Here is a 16,791-nt window from a genome sequence, read left to right as displayed (position 1 = left end):
GTTCAAGACTTTGAAATGAAGGCCGCAAAACTATACGTATTTTACACAGTGACATCACTGATTACATCATCACTGATGATGAGATCACTCACTGAGTTCCACACTGATTGACAGGTGTTGTGTCGTAAGAGGCTCCTCTGCCAGTGCCCACACTGTGATTGGCAAGTGATGTGTGGAAGAGGTTCTGCCCAAACTGTGATAGGCTCCACCCACACTAATTGCAAGTGATGTGTGGGAAGTTGTCACTTGAGCAGTTGTGATGTCATCAGTGATGTCACCAGTGATGTCACTCGAGCAATATCACTGATGTCACCAGTGATGTCACAGTGATGTCACTTGAGCTATTGGGATGTCATCAGTGATGTCATACATACATGTGTGTCACTGTTTATAACACAGGTCATTTTATCCAGGTCTCTTAAAAAATGTCATAAATTAAGAGTACCCACTCGTAGTCACCACTGCACACATGTCAGTGGGATGGATTAACTTGGCAAATGAGTGCTCAACACTGAATGTAAGCAGATTTGTGAACAAAATTGAGAGAAATAAGCCTTTTAGTGTGCATAAAATTAGAAAGAGTCGCTGTGCTGTGGAGTGTGCTCTGGTATGTGACGGTCTGGTAAAGCGGAACCCCAGTGAGCCTTGCACCGGGTTTATTTTCCAGCGGAAGAATTTCAATTCAGAACCGAGCATGGCGACTCTAGGCAGCAGTCGTGGAGATCGTCCCAGCAACTCTAACCATCAAAAGTCTTCTTTCGTCTCGCCAGAGAAAGTCCGAGAACTTCTCAATGAAGGAGTGTCTTCCCCAGACAGCAAGTCTAATAGGTGTGTTTTTGAATAATCGCCTACGATGTGTTTGATTTAACAAGGGGCACAACTTGCTGTTAGCTAGTTGGCTATCCACTTAGCTTAACAGCTCTGCTAGCCGCCTCCAACCAGTGTCTTGACGGCACCGGGCAAGTCTCCACAGATTACCAGACTAGTTAACGCAGACAGGAGTTTGCTGGCCTCCATATGATTATGTAGTTTGCATATGATACGTTTTTATTTTATATGTTATGCAAGCTACCCTACTAAAGGTCCAGGATTGTTATGGTAGTGGTCGTTACATAATCAGCTATGCACACAGCCACGTAAATAGCCTGTCGTTACAGATATTAGGGTGGTGGGACGCAAAAGATTGCATGCATCGTGGCACTCTTGTATACTATGCACTTGATATTGTTATCGACCTAAAAGTCAAAAATAAAGAATATCACAAAGTTAAGACGTATCCCCTTCTCCTATCACTTCATCAATAGATGAGGCAGGTCCTGTAGGCCTTCTGCCTTGCTGTGCAGATAGCATGCAGAGAAAGCCAGCAGATCACAACTTCAACCAGTCAAGCCAAACACAATGTAAACTGAATGTGTTGATGTTTTATATGAATTTCAGTTTTCAAGGTGATTTGAACATTGTGGAACCAAACAGCATCACTCAACCACCTTGTGAGGCGACCAACAAAGAAGCCTTTTTCTCAAGAGTGGAGTCCTATTCAATATCCTTTACTCGCTTTGCAACCAACCATGCACACAACCCATTTAATGACCTGTAATGGCAATTGGCAACACTTGCACTATGTTGCTGTTATTTCGTATTATATATCAGATCATATGAATATTTTCCCTGTGGGGAACCTGGGCTAATGATTAATATTATCCTACTGTTGTCTGTCTGAGTGAAACTTTCCTTAGTGCAGCACTGTTTGAGATGGGCAGGAAAGCCCCGCACTCTCAACCCTCTGAGGTGTGCCAGATATGGCTGGATCAACGTAGGCTGTGATATGCTCAAGTGCTCCAGCTGCCAGGCTTTCCTCTGTGCATCTGTGCAACTGACATCGGACTTTGAAAAATGTGAGCAAAACCGGCTGACAGACCAATGTCAAAGCCAGGCCAAACATTAATTTGGCAGGGCTAAGCCCATACTGTCATTGCCAAATGTTAAAGGTCACCATCTCTTTTTTCATACAGATGAATCCCGCATTGCAGAGATATCAACGCAGCTGCAGACGCAGCATGAGAAGTTTTGTCCTTGGCCTGACTTCCCATGTCCAGGTAAGTAAGAGCAACAGCTATTTTTGCTTTGTTTTTGTCGCATGACTTTACATAATGTGTATTTGTGTCACATCATTTAGCCTGTGCTGTGATGTGCAGGAGCGGCAGGTAAAAGTTATAAAACTAAGCCTGCCCTGAATGAGCCGAGTGGGGGCTTGTTCGCTATTGTGAAAGTTAGCGTTAGCACAATACTGAGGGTTACAAAATGTCGCCGATACGCTGGGATGTGTTTTTCAACATATGTCTAAAGATCATGGAAGTGGATGGTATCAGGAATGTCACCGATAGTTACAGGTGAGCTTACAACCTTTATCTGAAGGTAATAGAAGTGTATGGATGCATTCGGGACCACTGGGGGAGTGAGCCAGCACCAGTCAAAGCTGTCGGGTCTGTGTTATTCAGTGTAGCTCGAGGCTAATTGACAAAACCGGCTGACAGACCAATGTCAAAGCCAGGCCAAACATTCATTTGGCAGGGCTAAGCCCATACGGTCATTGCCAAACGTTAAAGGTCACCATCTCTTTTTTAATACAGATGAATCCTGCATTGCAGAGATATCAACGCAGCTGCAGACGCAGCATGAGAAGTTTTGTCCTTGGCCTGAGCATATTAGCCTGGCTAATATGCTAGCGTGATGGCAGACAGGAGTTGTCTATTAGCATTGGCCGAAGTTTTGCAATGAAAGCTAGAGCAGTTTCTTGAAATGCATTCTAAAAAGCCGGAATATTCACATAAAACAACACAGCGTATTGCTTTTGGTGGCCGTAACACCGGCGCTGCCCCTGGGGGAGTGGGTTAGAACAGTGGTTCCCAACCACCGGGCCGCGGACCGGTACCGGGCCGCAACACATTTGGTACCTGGCCGTGAGCCCGGTCAAAAAAAATTAAATATATATATATATATTTTTTTTATAAACATATGCTATAATATTATAGGCTGTGTGTGGTAGATGAAACATACTTTCAAGTTGACTTTTATTTGTTTGTAGTTGAAACAAAAACATAAATACTGTAGGCTACATACAGTACAACACAAAAGGCTGTTATTTACCCTTTGTCGCCACCTGGTGAGTAAATGTATATGTAACTAAAACCATTAAAATTGACAACCGGTCCGTGACTTTTTTGTCCATGTACGTACCGGTCCTTGGCACAAAAATGGTTGGGAACCCCTGGGTTAGAGAAACTATCCAGTTGTTGCAGCCATTCCAGCCTGATGTCCGAGTCTCCGGGAAACCGATGCACTCCACACCGGTGTAGCCTTTGCACCCGGGAACACAACACTTTCGACCCATGACTATCCCTAACTTCTCCCTGGCCACTAAACTCAACTCAACAAACGAAACAGACGAACATTTATATATATATATATATATTTTTTTTACAAACAAACATAACCTAGGCTATCCGATATACTCTAAAACTAAACCTAAACTACTAAATACTACAAACACACAACTACAATTTACACTCCACACTCCATAGGCCCAGCCTGGTGTGTGCAGGCACTTTTATAAACTTTGGCTGGGAGGGGCCTAGGCGCGAGAGATGGGCGGGCTGGGTTTGGTGATGTCACTGATCGAGCTACGTCACTGATCAAGAGCTCTGCCAATAGAAAGAGAGGGAAATTTGAGTCTACGCCTGGCCTTTTTGCCCTTTTCGCCCTTCTCGGGATGTATGGAACTGTATAGGTATGTGAGAAGAGATGAGGAATTACTCAGATTTACAGTAAATGTCAGGACTTTGACCTGGATTCATCAAGAACACAGCTAATTTCCAATATATATTGATTTTCAGCAGAAAAAAAGTGGAAAAAGTGTTGAGTATCTCTTTAAGAACAAAATTAAGTTGAATGTGATCAAGTCATTTCAGCTGCATGGAGATTTGAGTTGTGTGTGTTACACATGGTGGTTACATGTGAAGCTCTGCTGTTGTTTCAGAGCGGTTCTGGCTGGTCACTGCCTCTGAGCCCTCAGCACTTCTTACTGCCTTCTTGGATCGCTTCCAGAGCGCTTGTCTCCTTGAACAGCAGCTGCCTGCCATGAAGCCAGAACAGCTCAAATCCATGGTGAGGCAGGAAAACACTCTGGTTCTTCTTCTAGTTGCCTTTTTGAAAATTTCAGAAAGTACTCTTCCTCAGAACAAATAATAGCAATACACTTTATGTCACATTTGTAAAAACAAGCAAGCCTGTAGAAAATGCATCTTGAAAAAAACGAAACTTTTATGTCTGGAAGACAATGTTCCAACTCTCAGAAGACAAGTGTGCACATGTAATTAGTAGTGGTTGTTTCCTTGCAGTCTTTGACTGAGGATGTCATCAGTGTTGTGCTGCAGCTGATCGAAGAAGAGCAGAAGAAACAGTGCGGCACTCCATCTTCTGAACCTTTGGCTGTCCAGATGGCTGCCTGCATCGTTTCTCTCTGTGGCTGGGCTGCTAGGTGAGATGCAACTCCTCTTTTGGACCATTTTGGACTAAGTTTTTTATCTGGTTTTATGTAACATTTACCAAAGCTCATGATTTGATGACACTATCCTTTGTGCCATAATCCAACGTATGTAGAAGCCCAATTCAGATGTCAAAACAATTATATATGTGTCTGGTTTTAGCGGTTTACTAGCTGCATATAGGAAAACTGGAATAAAAGGACAGGACATAAACTGGTGGAAACGTGTTACAAATAAAACCACATCACCCTAACATCACGCCTGATCCATGGCTCTCCTTTGTATCTTCTCAGCCCGTCTCTGCTCGCCATGAACCTGCCCATCCTCACCTGCTCCTACTGCATGCGCAAGGTGGGCTTGTGGAACTTCTACCAGATGGAGGGAACTGGAGGCGAGGTAGACGCCTTTCCAAATGCTCTAAGCCCCTCTGGCCAGACGCCGGCTCCCGCCTCAGCAGCCACACAGGAGGGCCCGGGGGAGTGCTCTGCCTCCGCCTCACCCACTCCTACAACCCCCTGCCGCATGAAGCTGAGGAGCCAGGACAGCAGCCGCTCTGATCAGGTGAGCCTGGAGGAAATACAGCTTCACAATAGGGCTTGCATGAACATGTCGACGTAACTATAACGCGTCGGCGCCTACCGGAGGACGTCGAAACGTCATCAGGTTGTTTGACACTTGCGCTCAAAGCGCTGCCCCAGGCAGCAGCCTGCCACAGCTCCTCTTCTTAGCTTGTCTTTTTCACACATTTCTCTATATTTACGTTTTCTACATTTATTTGGTAATCACAGCAGTAGGCTACATTATTTGGCTTATAACTATATGCGGCTTCGCACATGTGTTGTTTTTCTCGCTATCAGAGTACTTTGATTGTTGCGAGCGGGTCCATTGTTTACCCTACTATCCGTATCTTTACAGGGATCAGCTGGGGTGTGTTCAATGAAAATGCTGTGTACAGACACAGATTTGCTACGGTTCCCAGGTTGAACATTCATGTTGTTTCCTCGCATGATTCAATCTACCACCGTTTCCGTTGAAATAAAGATTTTGCTGCATTTTTGCTGAGGCTGAACCCGACCCCTATCCTGACAGTGTGCGGTGTGCGAGCGAAGGAAATACAGTGGCTGCAGAGGGAGGCGATGGTTAAGGAAGAGGAGAGATAATGTTACAATATACAAATACAAGGTTTCTTTTGAGAGTTAAACACGATTTCAGACGGCAGCCCGTCTTTATTGTCACACGAACACACTTCAACACATGAGTTTAGCCACCAGCTTCCAGTTTGTGCAGACAGTAGTTGCAGTGACTGCCAGTGAGAGCAGCAGATGAAAGGAGTGGAGAGTCGCTATTTACGTGAGGTACAATTCTGGACATTACAGTCAAACAACGTCAACATCATCAAACATCAAACTGTTAGCAGTACAGTACAGTAAGTCTCCAGAGACTTTTCCTAAGCCATTAATACAGCCAATCCTATGCTTGTGTTGACACTCCTCCCGCGTCACGTCATGCGCTGCTGGCATCAACTCGCTGACCAAGGCTTTTTTCCCCCGACTTTTTGACATCAACTTGAATTGATTGGTAGAAAGGTCGACTTGAAAAAACCCATGCAGTCATGCAACCCCTAGTTCACAATGTTTGGTCAGTGAAATCTTCAAAACAAAAACTTCTCTGCTAGGGTTGGGCGATATGGTAAAAATATCATATCACAATTTTGTTTAGGCAGGATCCTCCTTATCACGATTTTTTTTCATGGTAAATGGTAAAATGGTAAATGGACTGCATTTATATAGCACATATAGCACTATCCAAAGTGCGTTACAATGTGCCTACATTCACCCATTCACACACCGAAGGCGGCAAGCTGCCACAGCCATCGGGAGCAATTCGGGGTTCAGTGTCTTGCCCAAGGACACTTCGACATGCCGACTGGAGGAGCCGGGGATCGAACCACCAACCTTCTGATTAGTGGACGACCCGCTCTACCTCCTGAGCCACAGCTGCCCCATGTTGGTTAAAGACTATTTCTTCTTGATACTTAGAGTCTCTTGGATACACAACGCAACGTGTTTCAACCTCTCTGGTCTTCGTTAGGCTGTAGGGCTGAATGTGGACTGCCGCACCTGTATAAAAGGCATACATGGCAAAGGTGAGTTGACGTGGCACACGGAAGCAGAGTGTGAAGCAACAATTACGTCAAAAATATAGTTATAAAGAAGCAGGATCAAGGCACACTAGAAATACAACAATACTACAAGTCCGTTTGGTGCTGCTGTGTTGAGCACATGAATCCAGCGCGCCTCGCGCTGTAGGAGCACTCTTATCAAAATCCCCGCCTCTCGGGTGTGGTTTGATTAAGTGAATGGCCCAGAATTGGAGATCACTGTCGCTATGGGAATGATTTATAAAGTGATCGACCAGTGGGGCTTTGGTGTCACGGTGGCGTATAGCGCTTTTGTGCTCGGTAATGCGTGTGCGTAATGGGTGGATTGTTTTGCTGACATATGGGAGATGGCAGGGACACTTGATGGCGTATATCACTCCCTGTGACGTGCAGGTGGTCAAGTGTTTGAGTGTGACTGTCCGCCTAGTTTCATATCACAATATCAATATATCACTATATTGCCCAACGCTATTCTCGGCTGTGTCCTCACTTCTGCTGGTGTGTTCTACAGGGTCAGGGTGAGGGCACGTCTTCCCCCCTGGGGCTGCGCGCCCGTAGCAGGGACTCCCCAAGCCCCAGCGAAGAGATGCCCAGTCCCTTGGCCAGAGGCAAGAGGACTGCCACCCGGGGCCGAGGACAGGGGGACAATTCAGGGGGCGATGGGACAGCCAGCCCCCAACACACTCCCAAACGCCTGTGCCTCTCATCAGCTGGTGGGCCTGTAAGAACTCACTGCATTTACTGTTGTTTTTACACCTTTTATTATGATCAGTGATTTTGTGTTTTTGAACTCCAGTCACACCCTAGCCCCTAAAGGCTTTGACAGCAATGTATAATATTTGAATGTTTGCAGTCAAGACCATGCTGTTTAACCTAAATGTTCCTCCTAGTTAATCTCAAGGTGGACCTTGTGTGTTGATCTTGTGCCTTTCTGTTGCTTCAGGACGGGCCTCTGCACAAGAACGTATTCGACCCGCTCGCCCAGCACAGAGGCTGGTGCCCCTGGGTCAATATGGGGAAAGAGAACGCTGATCCAGGAGCTATCCCCTTCCTAGATGGAAACTCTGCACTGCATCAGCAGGGCTGGAAGGCTGCCCTGGACCTCCTCATGCCCATGAAGAAGAACTCCAACACAGGGGAACGCAGTCCAGCACAGGCAAGTCATAAGTTCTGATATAGGTTTTTCAGATTTCTTAGATAATGTTTCTGATACAAGAAAGCCTCATCGGCAAGAATAAACTATTCATATCATCCTAATAAATTCATGTAACAGTATAAGTATGTACAATACATTTTGGGCATAATAACAGACAGCTTCTGCAGATCACCCAGTTTCAACAGTACCTGTTAATGAGCTAGACCTTTAGCATCTAGTGTTTTACTCTTTCAAAGACACCCTGCCATTTAGTCCAGCATCTTTCATTCTTTAAGCAAGATCTGACTATTCTCACTGTAACTGTCTCTCTCTCCCCTTCCAGAGCCCTCATGCCAAGTCTAAAAGGGTGTTTGCTATATTCCGTCAGTGGCAGGTATCCTCTCCATCTCAGTAGACTGTTTCTAACCCAACAGCATTGCAACACTCTGAATGGACTCATATGGGTGTGCTACCGAGTTTGTAGAACCACCGACAAGGAGTGTCATATCAACGTTTGTCTCTCATGCCTTTAAGTTGTGTTTACAGCCAAAGTGTTTCTGGAGGCAATGGAAATTGATGATGTGTTTAGTCAAAGGGATGATTGTCGTCTCTGTGAACAGTGAAATATGTGAAGGTTTCCTGTGTGGCGTTTGAAAAACATTTGAATTCTGCTGCATGGATGGATATTGGGATGTGCACCTACCTAGGGGGTATCAGGCCTGGGATGTGCACCTACCTAGGGGATATATAGGCCTGGGATGTGCACCTACCTAGGGGATATCTAGGCCTCGCAAGGCATCTACTATTAACCTCACATGGAGTCTGGTTGGGGAATCCTTCACGAGATCACGAGAGTCTGGAATGGATTTCTATGAAATGCGAGACGAGGAATCCCTGATCATGAGAACGAGCCAAATGGCTTGACACTGGAAAGGCAATGTTTACCTTCAATGTCAGTTTTGAGAGAAGGTTAAACATTAACTTCAATTTAGCAAAAAAAAAACTGAGGAAGACCTTTTTGTGTGTAGTATTTGTGCTTTTTTCTAGACTGCATTTACACATGTAGCTACAGGTTGTACAACTTTTGAATGAAATTGTTAAAAGGCAACCAACCAAGTTACCAATCCTTAGGTACCCATCCTTTTTAGGGGAGATAAAAAATATATTCCTTTTGAAGTGGTGGTATTTTTTTGTTTTGTTGATGCTAATATAGGTATCGCAGGCAGGTAGAACCATGTGCCATGGATCTCCAAACATGCTTTGGATTAGGATCCGGTTGTCTGTAAATCAATTTTTCCTAACTGCGACTTCTCATAGCTAACACAGTCCTCTCTATCATGCATGTGCTTTCATCTCCTTAGAATAAGGGGTTTTAAATAAAAATACAACTTTTTTGAAAGTTTCTTTTTCACACCATATTTTCGACTGTTATTTTAAATATGAAAGATAAAGGACAAATTGAAACTGTTCTCTAAAATGATTGTATTGTCAATTAAAGGAACGTATTTTAAGCTTGGCCCTTGATGCAAGAGTTACTGTTGCAGCTTTATTGGCCATGACTTCTCAGAGGTTACTCAGTGCTTTCACATTGGTGTTACTTGGGCTCAGCTCATTTATTCCATTGGCAATGCACTGTTGCCTTCAACGGCAACTGCACCTCTCACTGTAGAGATGGCTGGTAGTTGGATCAAAACGATGTTTATGAGAATTCTCCATTTTGTGTAAATGACTTAAGCTGGCTTCACTGACTGTAGCCTCAGAACTTGATAATAGTGAGGAGACAAGAAAAACATTGCTCATGAAAGCAGCTACGAGCCTGTCCTTGGAGCAATGGTGTATTTATAGCCACGGCCGTGCACTTGAAAACATTCTCTTGATTAGGTCCCATTTGTATCTTGTTATACTGGAGATTTCATCTTCACTTCAGTCTGTTTCAGCTACGTAACAGTGAGAGAGAGGATCAACCCTAGTTCGTCTGTGATGATTTAAGTGCAGCAGAAAATTAGTGCTGTACATGCTGAAGCTGCTGTCCCCTCCCCTCCTACTATTGGTATGACTGAGCCATTGGGGGTCTGACTGCCATCCAACATCGGTGTGCATCACGTATCCCTGGGGGAGAATGGGAACATGCAAGATCTGGACTGAGCCACAGAGGGTAACTTTCTGAAGTGTTCAAGTGAAAACCCTGGAAGAATGTGTATCTGCCCAATCTCCTTTAAGTGCTTGTTGCTGTTGAAAAGGAGATCTCACAAATGGGAAAATAGTAATTGATTAATTTTCTTGGGTGTTAAAGGTTTTTTTTTTGGGGGGGGGGGGGCAATAGTTAATTGGATCTACAGAAAATGAAGCCCACTCTTGCATTCCTGATCATGTGTATGGGTAGGAGAAGGCATTGGAAGTGTTGTGTTACACTAAGTGTAGCCCGACTTGCAGAGGGCCAGAGGCAAAGAGATGCATCAAGCTGGCAGCATTAATGGAATATTCCAGCTGTGGAGATGACACACACACACCTCGTAATATATTTTTGATTACCATTAAGAAAACACCTTATATTTGTATTACAATTTTAGAACAATTATTCATTGAAATAGACAGCTGATGTCAATTGGCAAAAATAAAACTACAATACACTACAAAAATAGCCATTTATGGTGACGTTTAGTCGCACATATATGACGTCGTCCGCGGAGTGATCGCAGGCAGCTTGTCAGAGAGCTGAGAGACAGACAGTGAACAGCAGAGGTCTAACGTTAGCTCAGCTACTGATCAGGACAGAGAGGCATTGAACTGTGGAGACGTTTCGCTGTAAACATTTTTGAAAGCAAATGTTAACTTTCGGATAGTACAGTTAGCTAGACTATCTAGCGTTTGAGGGGGCTAGCTACCAGTTTACTTATCGGTGTTCTACGGTGGAATAGCAAAAATGTCGTCTCCAAGTCCGGGGAAAAGGCGAATGGATACCGATGTGGTGAAACTGTATCCTTTCTGAACATAAACAACAGTCTCAATCGCTGTCTAGTTATGTTAACGTTAGCTATGTGCTGGTAGATTTGGAAATGTGATGTGAGCAAAACATTCTCTGGTGTCTCTAATTTGCCTGGCAGGTGTTTTGTAACCCAACGTTTTTACAGCTTTAATTGTCAGTGGACGGAATTTATGTAAACAATATTTTGCTAGCAGAGCCTACTGTTAGCTAACGTTATTTCTGTCCTGTTATGTTAGTCGCTGATTGGGACAGTTGCATTAACGTTAGCTAATCAAATCGGCCCCGTGCCCTTTAACGTTAAAACATTTTTCCAACTCTGTATTTTTGGTAACATTCACGTTAGCTGGCTAGCTTGCTGTGCATAGTCGAAAATGACTGCAACAGCCGATTCCCCTTTTCATGGAATGTCTTTCATCTTGTTGCACCACGAATTTTACAGATCTGGCAGCGGTAGGCGAATTTAAGATGCATTTATGGCAATCAGTTTCTTTGTCAAGCCGTTGTTGTTGTCAGGGGAGTTAGTCACCCTGGCCCTACACGTTGACAAGGGCTTGTTTACATAACGTAAGGCTGGCTGAAAATGCTACTGTCTTTGTTCTCTAACACATTGGCAGAAACGTTAACATTATTAGAGCAGTATGTATAGCGTCCTGAGGCTTGACTTTGCTTTGTAACCTTAGGAAGGCTTTGAAATTGGGCTGTTGCATCTGCCACTTGAAATGTAGCGTTACCTTGTCACGCAGCTGAACTGGTTACTGCTGGTTAATTTCAACATCAAAATGGCTACCTGATCTGTGTATCTCACTGTATTTTAATGTCTACAGGCAGATATATGGATGAGTAACTAGTATAATTTTAGATTGTTGTGTTTCATAAGTACTGAAAATGGAAAGTGACAGCAGGTGTCATGGACATGCATTGTCCTTTTCACTGTGGAATGCTCTACTTTACATGCATAATAGCCTACATCTAGTGTGTTCCCTTTTCAAGCCATTGCCATCACTGTCTACTTTTGTGTTTAGGATATTTTTTTGTTGGGAGTTCACCAAGTTAGGGCTGACCGAGGGAGTTCTAAAAATGAACCGTAGTGTTGTAGAAGAGCACTATGAACAAGTTGTTTTGTTTTTGTCCCAGCACAGTGGAAACCAGCTTAATCATTGGGTAGTCTGTTACTAGCCAGAAACCACAGGAGGGAGGGACTTAAAACAGCTGATGGGATGGCAGTAGTGCTTGGTCAAATATGGGGCTAGAACTGGGCTGGTCAAAACAAACCAAAAACAAGGCAAAGTTGTCTCTAAAAGGTCAACATGATGGTCGAAAGGTTGGAAAACCTTGACAGTTTACTTTGTTTTTGAGGAACCCCTCTCTGTTTTTACTTAAAAGTAGACCTATCCTACTTGACGTGTGCATTTTGTACCCAGTATTTCATAGTGCATAGTGCTTCATACATCACATTACATTGGAACTGTCATTTTATTGTTGGCCTGTACTTTTGATCCTGCACGTGGGTACAATATGTGACATAGGCAAGAAGGCCTCAGCCCTATATTTGCATGGCAATGGTCTGAAACCTTCATCAATTGGCAATCAATTAATGAAATAGTCATGGAGAAGGCATTGGGAGTGTTGTGTTACACTAAGACTGTACACAGTGTGTGTGTGTGTGTGTGTGTGTGTGTGTGTGTGTGTGTGTGTGTGTGTGTGTGTGTGTGTGTGTGTGTGTGTGTGTGTGTATGTCTGTGTCATCCACATTCTAGCTACTATTCTGTTGTTATTTTGGCCTGCTGCCTAAGGCATTTGTGTAACGTCTGCTAGCTAGCAACAGTGCTTGTTTGAGCAAGTTTATGCTCCCCGGACCCCCCCCCCCCCCCCCCACTCCACTCTACTTCCATATGCTATGGCACCCATGACAAAGTGCAGCAGACAGACAAGAGTGATTGCAACACACACACACACACACACAGAGCAGCACTGGGGGCAGTCTCCTCTGATAAAACCCAACTCTCTTCTAACTCTCACTCACTGACAGGCGAGAGCAGGTTTGCCGAGTGCCACCTGCTCAGTTACATACAACGACCTGTGTGTGTTTAAAGCTGCCATGGGTAGACAAGTGTTGAGAAAAACAGATGTGTGCACAAAACTGCACATGTGTTTGCATGTAGGATGGAGATTTGACTGGGCTCCATAAGTGAGCTCACTGTTGACTACTTGTTGGGTTGAGAGAAGGAGGGCTCTGGGTTAACAGCCTGGGCAGCAGTTCCTTCACTTGGTATGTGTCCCTGTAGCAAAACTAGCAGTAACAACCTCCTCTCTGTGTGCCCTGTCCCTGTGTCCCCCTCCTCTCCTCTCTGTGTGCCCTGTCCCTGTGTCCCCCTCCTCTCCTCTCTGTGTGCCCTGTCCCTGTGTCCCCCTCCTCTCCTCTCTGTGTGCCATGTCCCTGTGTCCTCCTCTCCTCTCTGTGTTCCCTGTCCCTGTGCCCCTCTCCTCTCTGTATGCCCTGTCCCTGTGTCCCCCTCCTCTCCTCTCTGTGTGCCATGTCCCTGTGTCCCTCTCCTCTCCTCTCTGTGTGCCCTGTCACTGTGTCCTCCTCTCCTCTCTGTGTTCCCTGTCCCTGTGTCCCTCTCCTCTCTGTATGCCCTGTCCCTGTGTCCTCCTCTCCTCTCTGTATGTCCTGTCCCTGTGTCCCTCTCCTCTCTGTGTGCCCTGTCCCTGTGTCCCCCTCCTCTCCTCTCTGTATGCACTGTCCCTGTGTCCCCCTCCTCTCCTCTCTGTGTGCCCTGTCTCTGTGTCTCCCTCCTCTCTGTGTCTCCCTCCTCTCCTCTCTGTGTGCCCTGTCTCTGTGTCTCCCTCCTCTCTGTGTCTCCCTCCTCTCCTCTCTGTGTGCCCTGTCTCTGTGTCTCCCTCCTCTCCTCTCTGTGTGCCCTGTCCCTGTGTCTCCCTCCTCTCCTCTCTGTGTGCCCTGTCTCTGCGTCTCCCTTCTCTCCTCTCTGTGTGCCCTGTCTCTGTGTCTCCCTCCTCTCCTTTCTGTGCCCTGTCCATGTGTCTCTCTCCTCTCTGTGTGCCCTGTCTCTGTGTCTCCCTCCTCTCCTCTCTGTGCCCTGTCCATGTGTCTCCCTCCTCTCCTCTCTGTGTGCCCTGTCTCTGCATCTCCCTTCTCTCTGTGTGCCCTGTCTCTGCATCTCCCTCTCCTCTCTATGCACCCTGTCCCTGCGTCTCCCTCTCCTCTCTATGCACCCTGTCCCTGCTGTGTCTCCCTCTCCTCTCTGTGCACCCTGTCCCTGCGTCTCCCTCTCCTCTCTGTGCACCCTGTCCCTGTCCCTGCGTCTCCCTCTCCTCTCTATGCACCCTGTCCCTGTCCCAGCGTCTCCCTCTCCTCTCTGTGCACCCTGTCCCTACCTCTCCCTCTCCTCTCTGTGCACCCTGTCCCTGCGTCTCCCTCTCCTCTCTGTGCACCCTGTCCCTGCGTCTCCCTCTCCTCTCTGTGCACCCTGTCCCTGCCCCTGCATCTCCCTCTCCTCTCTATGCACCCTGTCCCTGCCCCTGCGTCTCCCTCTCCTCTCTATGCACCCTGTCCCTGCGTCTCCCTCTCCTCTCTGTGCACCCTGTCCCTGCGTCTCCCTCTCCTCTCTGTGCACCCTGTCCCTGCGTCTCCCTCTCCTCTCTATGCACCCTGTCCCTGCGTCTCCCTCTCCTCTCTATGCACCCTGTCCCTGCGTCTCCCTCTCCTCTCTGTGCACCCTGTCCCTGCGTCTCCCTCTCCTCTCTATGCACCCTGTCCCTGCGTCTCCCTCTCCTCTCTATGCACCCTGTCCCTGCGTCTCCCTCTCCTCTCTATGCACCCTGTCCCTGCCCCTGCGTCTCCCTCTCCTCTCTGTGCACCCTGTCCCTGCGTCTCCCTCTCCTCTCTGTGCACCCTGTCCCTGTGTCTCCCTCTCCTCTCTGTGCACCCTGTCCCTGCGTCTCCCTCTCCTCTCTATGCACCCTGTCCCTGCATCTCCCTCTCCTCTCTATGCACCCTGTCCCTGCGTCTCCCTCTCCTCTCTATGCACCCTGTCCCTGCGTCTCCCTCTCCTCTCTGTGCACCCTGTCCCTGCGTCTCCCTCTCCTCTCTGTGCACCCTGTCCCTGCGTCTCCCTCTCCTCTCTGTGCACCCTGTCCCTGCATCTCCCTCAGTGTAACCAGAACCCGAAACTCACACCGGCTTTTAGACTGGAGCAGCTCCTCTCTTATGGGCTGACACTGAGAGCCCTCACGCATTAATTTGCTGCGGCCACCGGAGAGCTGAGAATCTAGAGCAGAGCAGGGCCCATTAGAGAAGTCATGAACATGAATGTTAGGATGACCCGGCCATGTAGGACCACTCATCCTAACAGGTTAGAAGCATGGCACCCTGCTTTTTGACACCAAGTGTACATCCCATAGATTTGCATGGCAGTGGTCTGAACTCTGCAGCAGTTAATGAAATAGTCATGGAGAAGGCATTGGAAGTGTTGTGTTACACTAAAGCCCTTTTCCCACATGCGTACCGGAAAATTACCTGTAAGTCAATATCGGACATTTCCCTTCACACCTCTCCTCTGGCATGTGGGAATCTACCAGCGAAATTCCCTGTATGTTGAGGGGCGGGGCGGCACTGCAGAGCGGGTGGGGAGTGACGTGTCGGCAAAACTCTGAATGGTGAAATAAGTTTGCTTGTTTATCCGTTCACCTGCGTCGCGTTGAAGCACTTTTTACAGACTGGCTTCGTTTGATGTGTCCGGGCTTGCCTTCGCTGTCGGCAACGTAAGCTAAATACTTCCACATTTCGCTTCGTGCATTTGCTTAGTCCCTGTCGGGCTGTGACTGAAGGAGGAGGACGGACTGTGGCCAGAGAGCGAGCAGAGAGGAGAGGGAAAAATCAGCACACCCACACATGAAGCTGACATAGGCTACTGCTCTTATTATCACAAGATCATTTTGCCAGTTTGCTTTAATGTGCGCGAATGATTAGATTATGCCCGCTGGAACATTAAGCAACGTGTGTACACCTCGCCCATGAGAGTGTTGCGGAAAATGACTGCACCCGTTTCTCACTAGTATCCGCTAAAGCGCATACCGCTCTTCTGACTGGCTCGAAAGTGGTGAAATCTCCGCGACGACGGGGTCGCGCTTATACCGGCACGACACCTTTCCGACATGCAGGCATTAGACCACGTTCCGGTCATTTTGCGGTACAAAGCGCATGTGGGAAAAGGGCTTAAGACTGTACTGTCCTCCATGCTCACCATCTCACACCCCCACTTTGCAAACTTTGCAGTCTTAAGTGGAATAGAACGTCACATAATGTTTCATTAAGGCCAGTTCCTTTCAAACTGTAGGCCTAAACCGCCTTAACTCACATTTACATTTAAATCACAAATACTGGGTAAATCATTCTTTAGCTAGCGGCCTGCATACCTTTTCAATGTTGCTCTTTAGTCATGTTATTGGACATGGTACTTACATTTTGGAACATGATGTTCTTAGTTGAGTATGTTGTTTTCAAAAGCTTGACATTGAGGTTATTGTGTGGGGTTGACTGCTGATGTTGTTGTAGGTAGTTGTGCTGTTATTCTCATGTATTCATTATAGGCCGACTCTCTTTACAGATAGATGCTATTGAGTCGTTAGCTCCTGGAATTTGAGCACAGGTAGATTACAAAAAGCTGCTAACACAAGCCCTGATGCTATCTGTGACACAAGGCCTATGGAGTGTAAAGCAATGGAATAGAAATGGAAAACGTGTAGGATTATCTGTACAACAGTTTGAAGATTTAGAGGCAGCTTAATACAAAGAGGATTCATATAGTCTTGAAAAACCTAAGGAATTTATAACTGAGTATTTTGTATGGTGTTTATGAGGCCAGCAAAGTGATACATTTCTACAAATGTATCTGAGGTTTTTCATTGAAATCCATAATCATTTTGTTTCTCTTAACTAGTCAAT

At 46.3% G+C, this 16,791-nt stretch overlaps 2 protein-coding genes across 2 annotated transcripts in view; both read left to right on the top strand.

The window, feature by feature from the left end:
- Positions 1-694: 694 nt before the first annotated feature.
- Positions 695-8,960, top strand: zc3hc1 (zinc finger, C3HC-type containing 1; the record flags this gene model as incomplete). Its single annotated transcript, XM_083659016.1, has 10 exons — positions 695-828; positions 1,438-1,540; positions 1,745-1,895; positions 2,013-2,096; positions 4,037-4,164; positions 4,398-4,537; positions 4,838-5,105; positions 7,217-7,426; positions 7,649-7,861; positions 8,184-8,960. The coding sequence occupies 10 exons, from the start codon at positions 695-697 to the stop codon at positions 8,253-8,255; spliced, it is 1,503 nt and encodes a 500-aa protein (XP_083515142.1). The 3' UTR covers positions 8,256-8,960.
- Positions 8,961-10,604: 1,644 nt separating this feature from the next.
- Positions 10,605-16,791, top strand: part of ube2h (ubiquitin-conjugating enzyme E2H) — a 61,111-nt gene continuing 54,924 nt past the window's right edge. The window contains exon 1 of the mRNA XM_083658273.1: positions 10,605-10,816. Within this exon, the coding sequence (XP_083514399.1) occupies positions 10,764-10,816 (53 nt within the window). The 5' untranslated portion in view covers positions 10,605-10,763. The remainder of the gene's footprint in view (positions 10,817-16,791) is intronic.

This window comes from Poromitra crassiceps, assembly GCF_964638095.1.
Source record: "Poromitra crassiceps genome assembly, chromosome: 2".
Classification (NCBI taxonomy): Eukaryota; Metazoa; Chordata; class Actinopteri; order Beryciformes; family Melamphaidae; genus Poromitra; species Poromitra crassiceps.
This window is presented reverse-complemented; position numbering and strand designations above follow the sequence as displayed.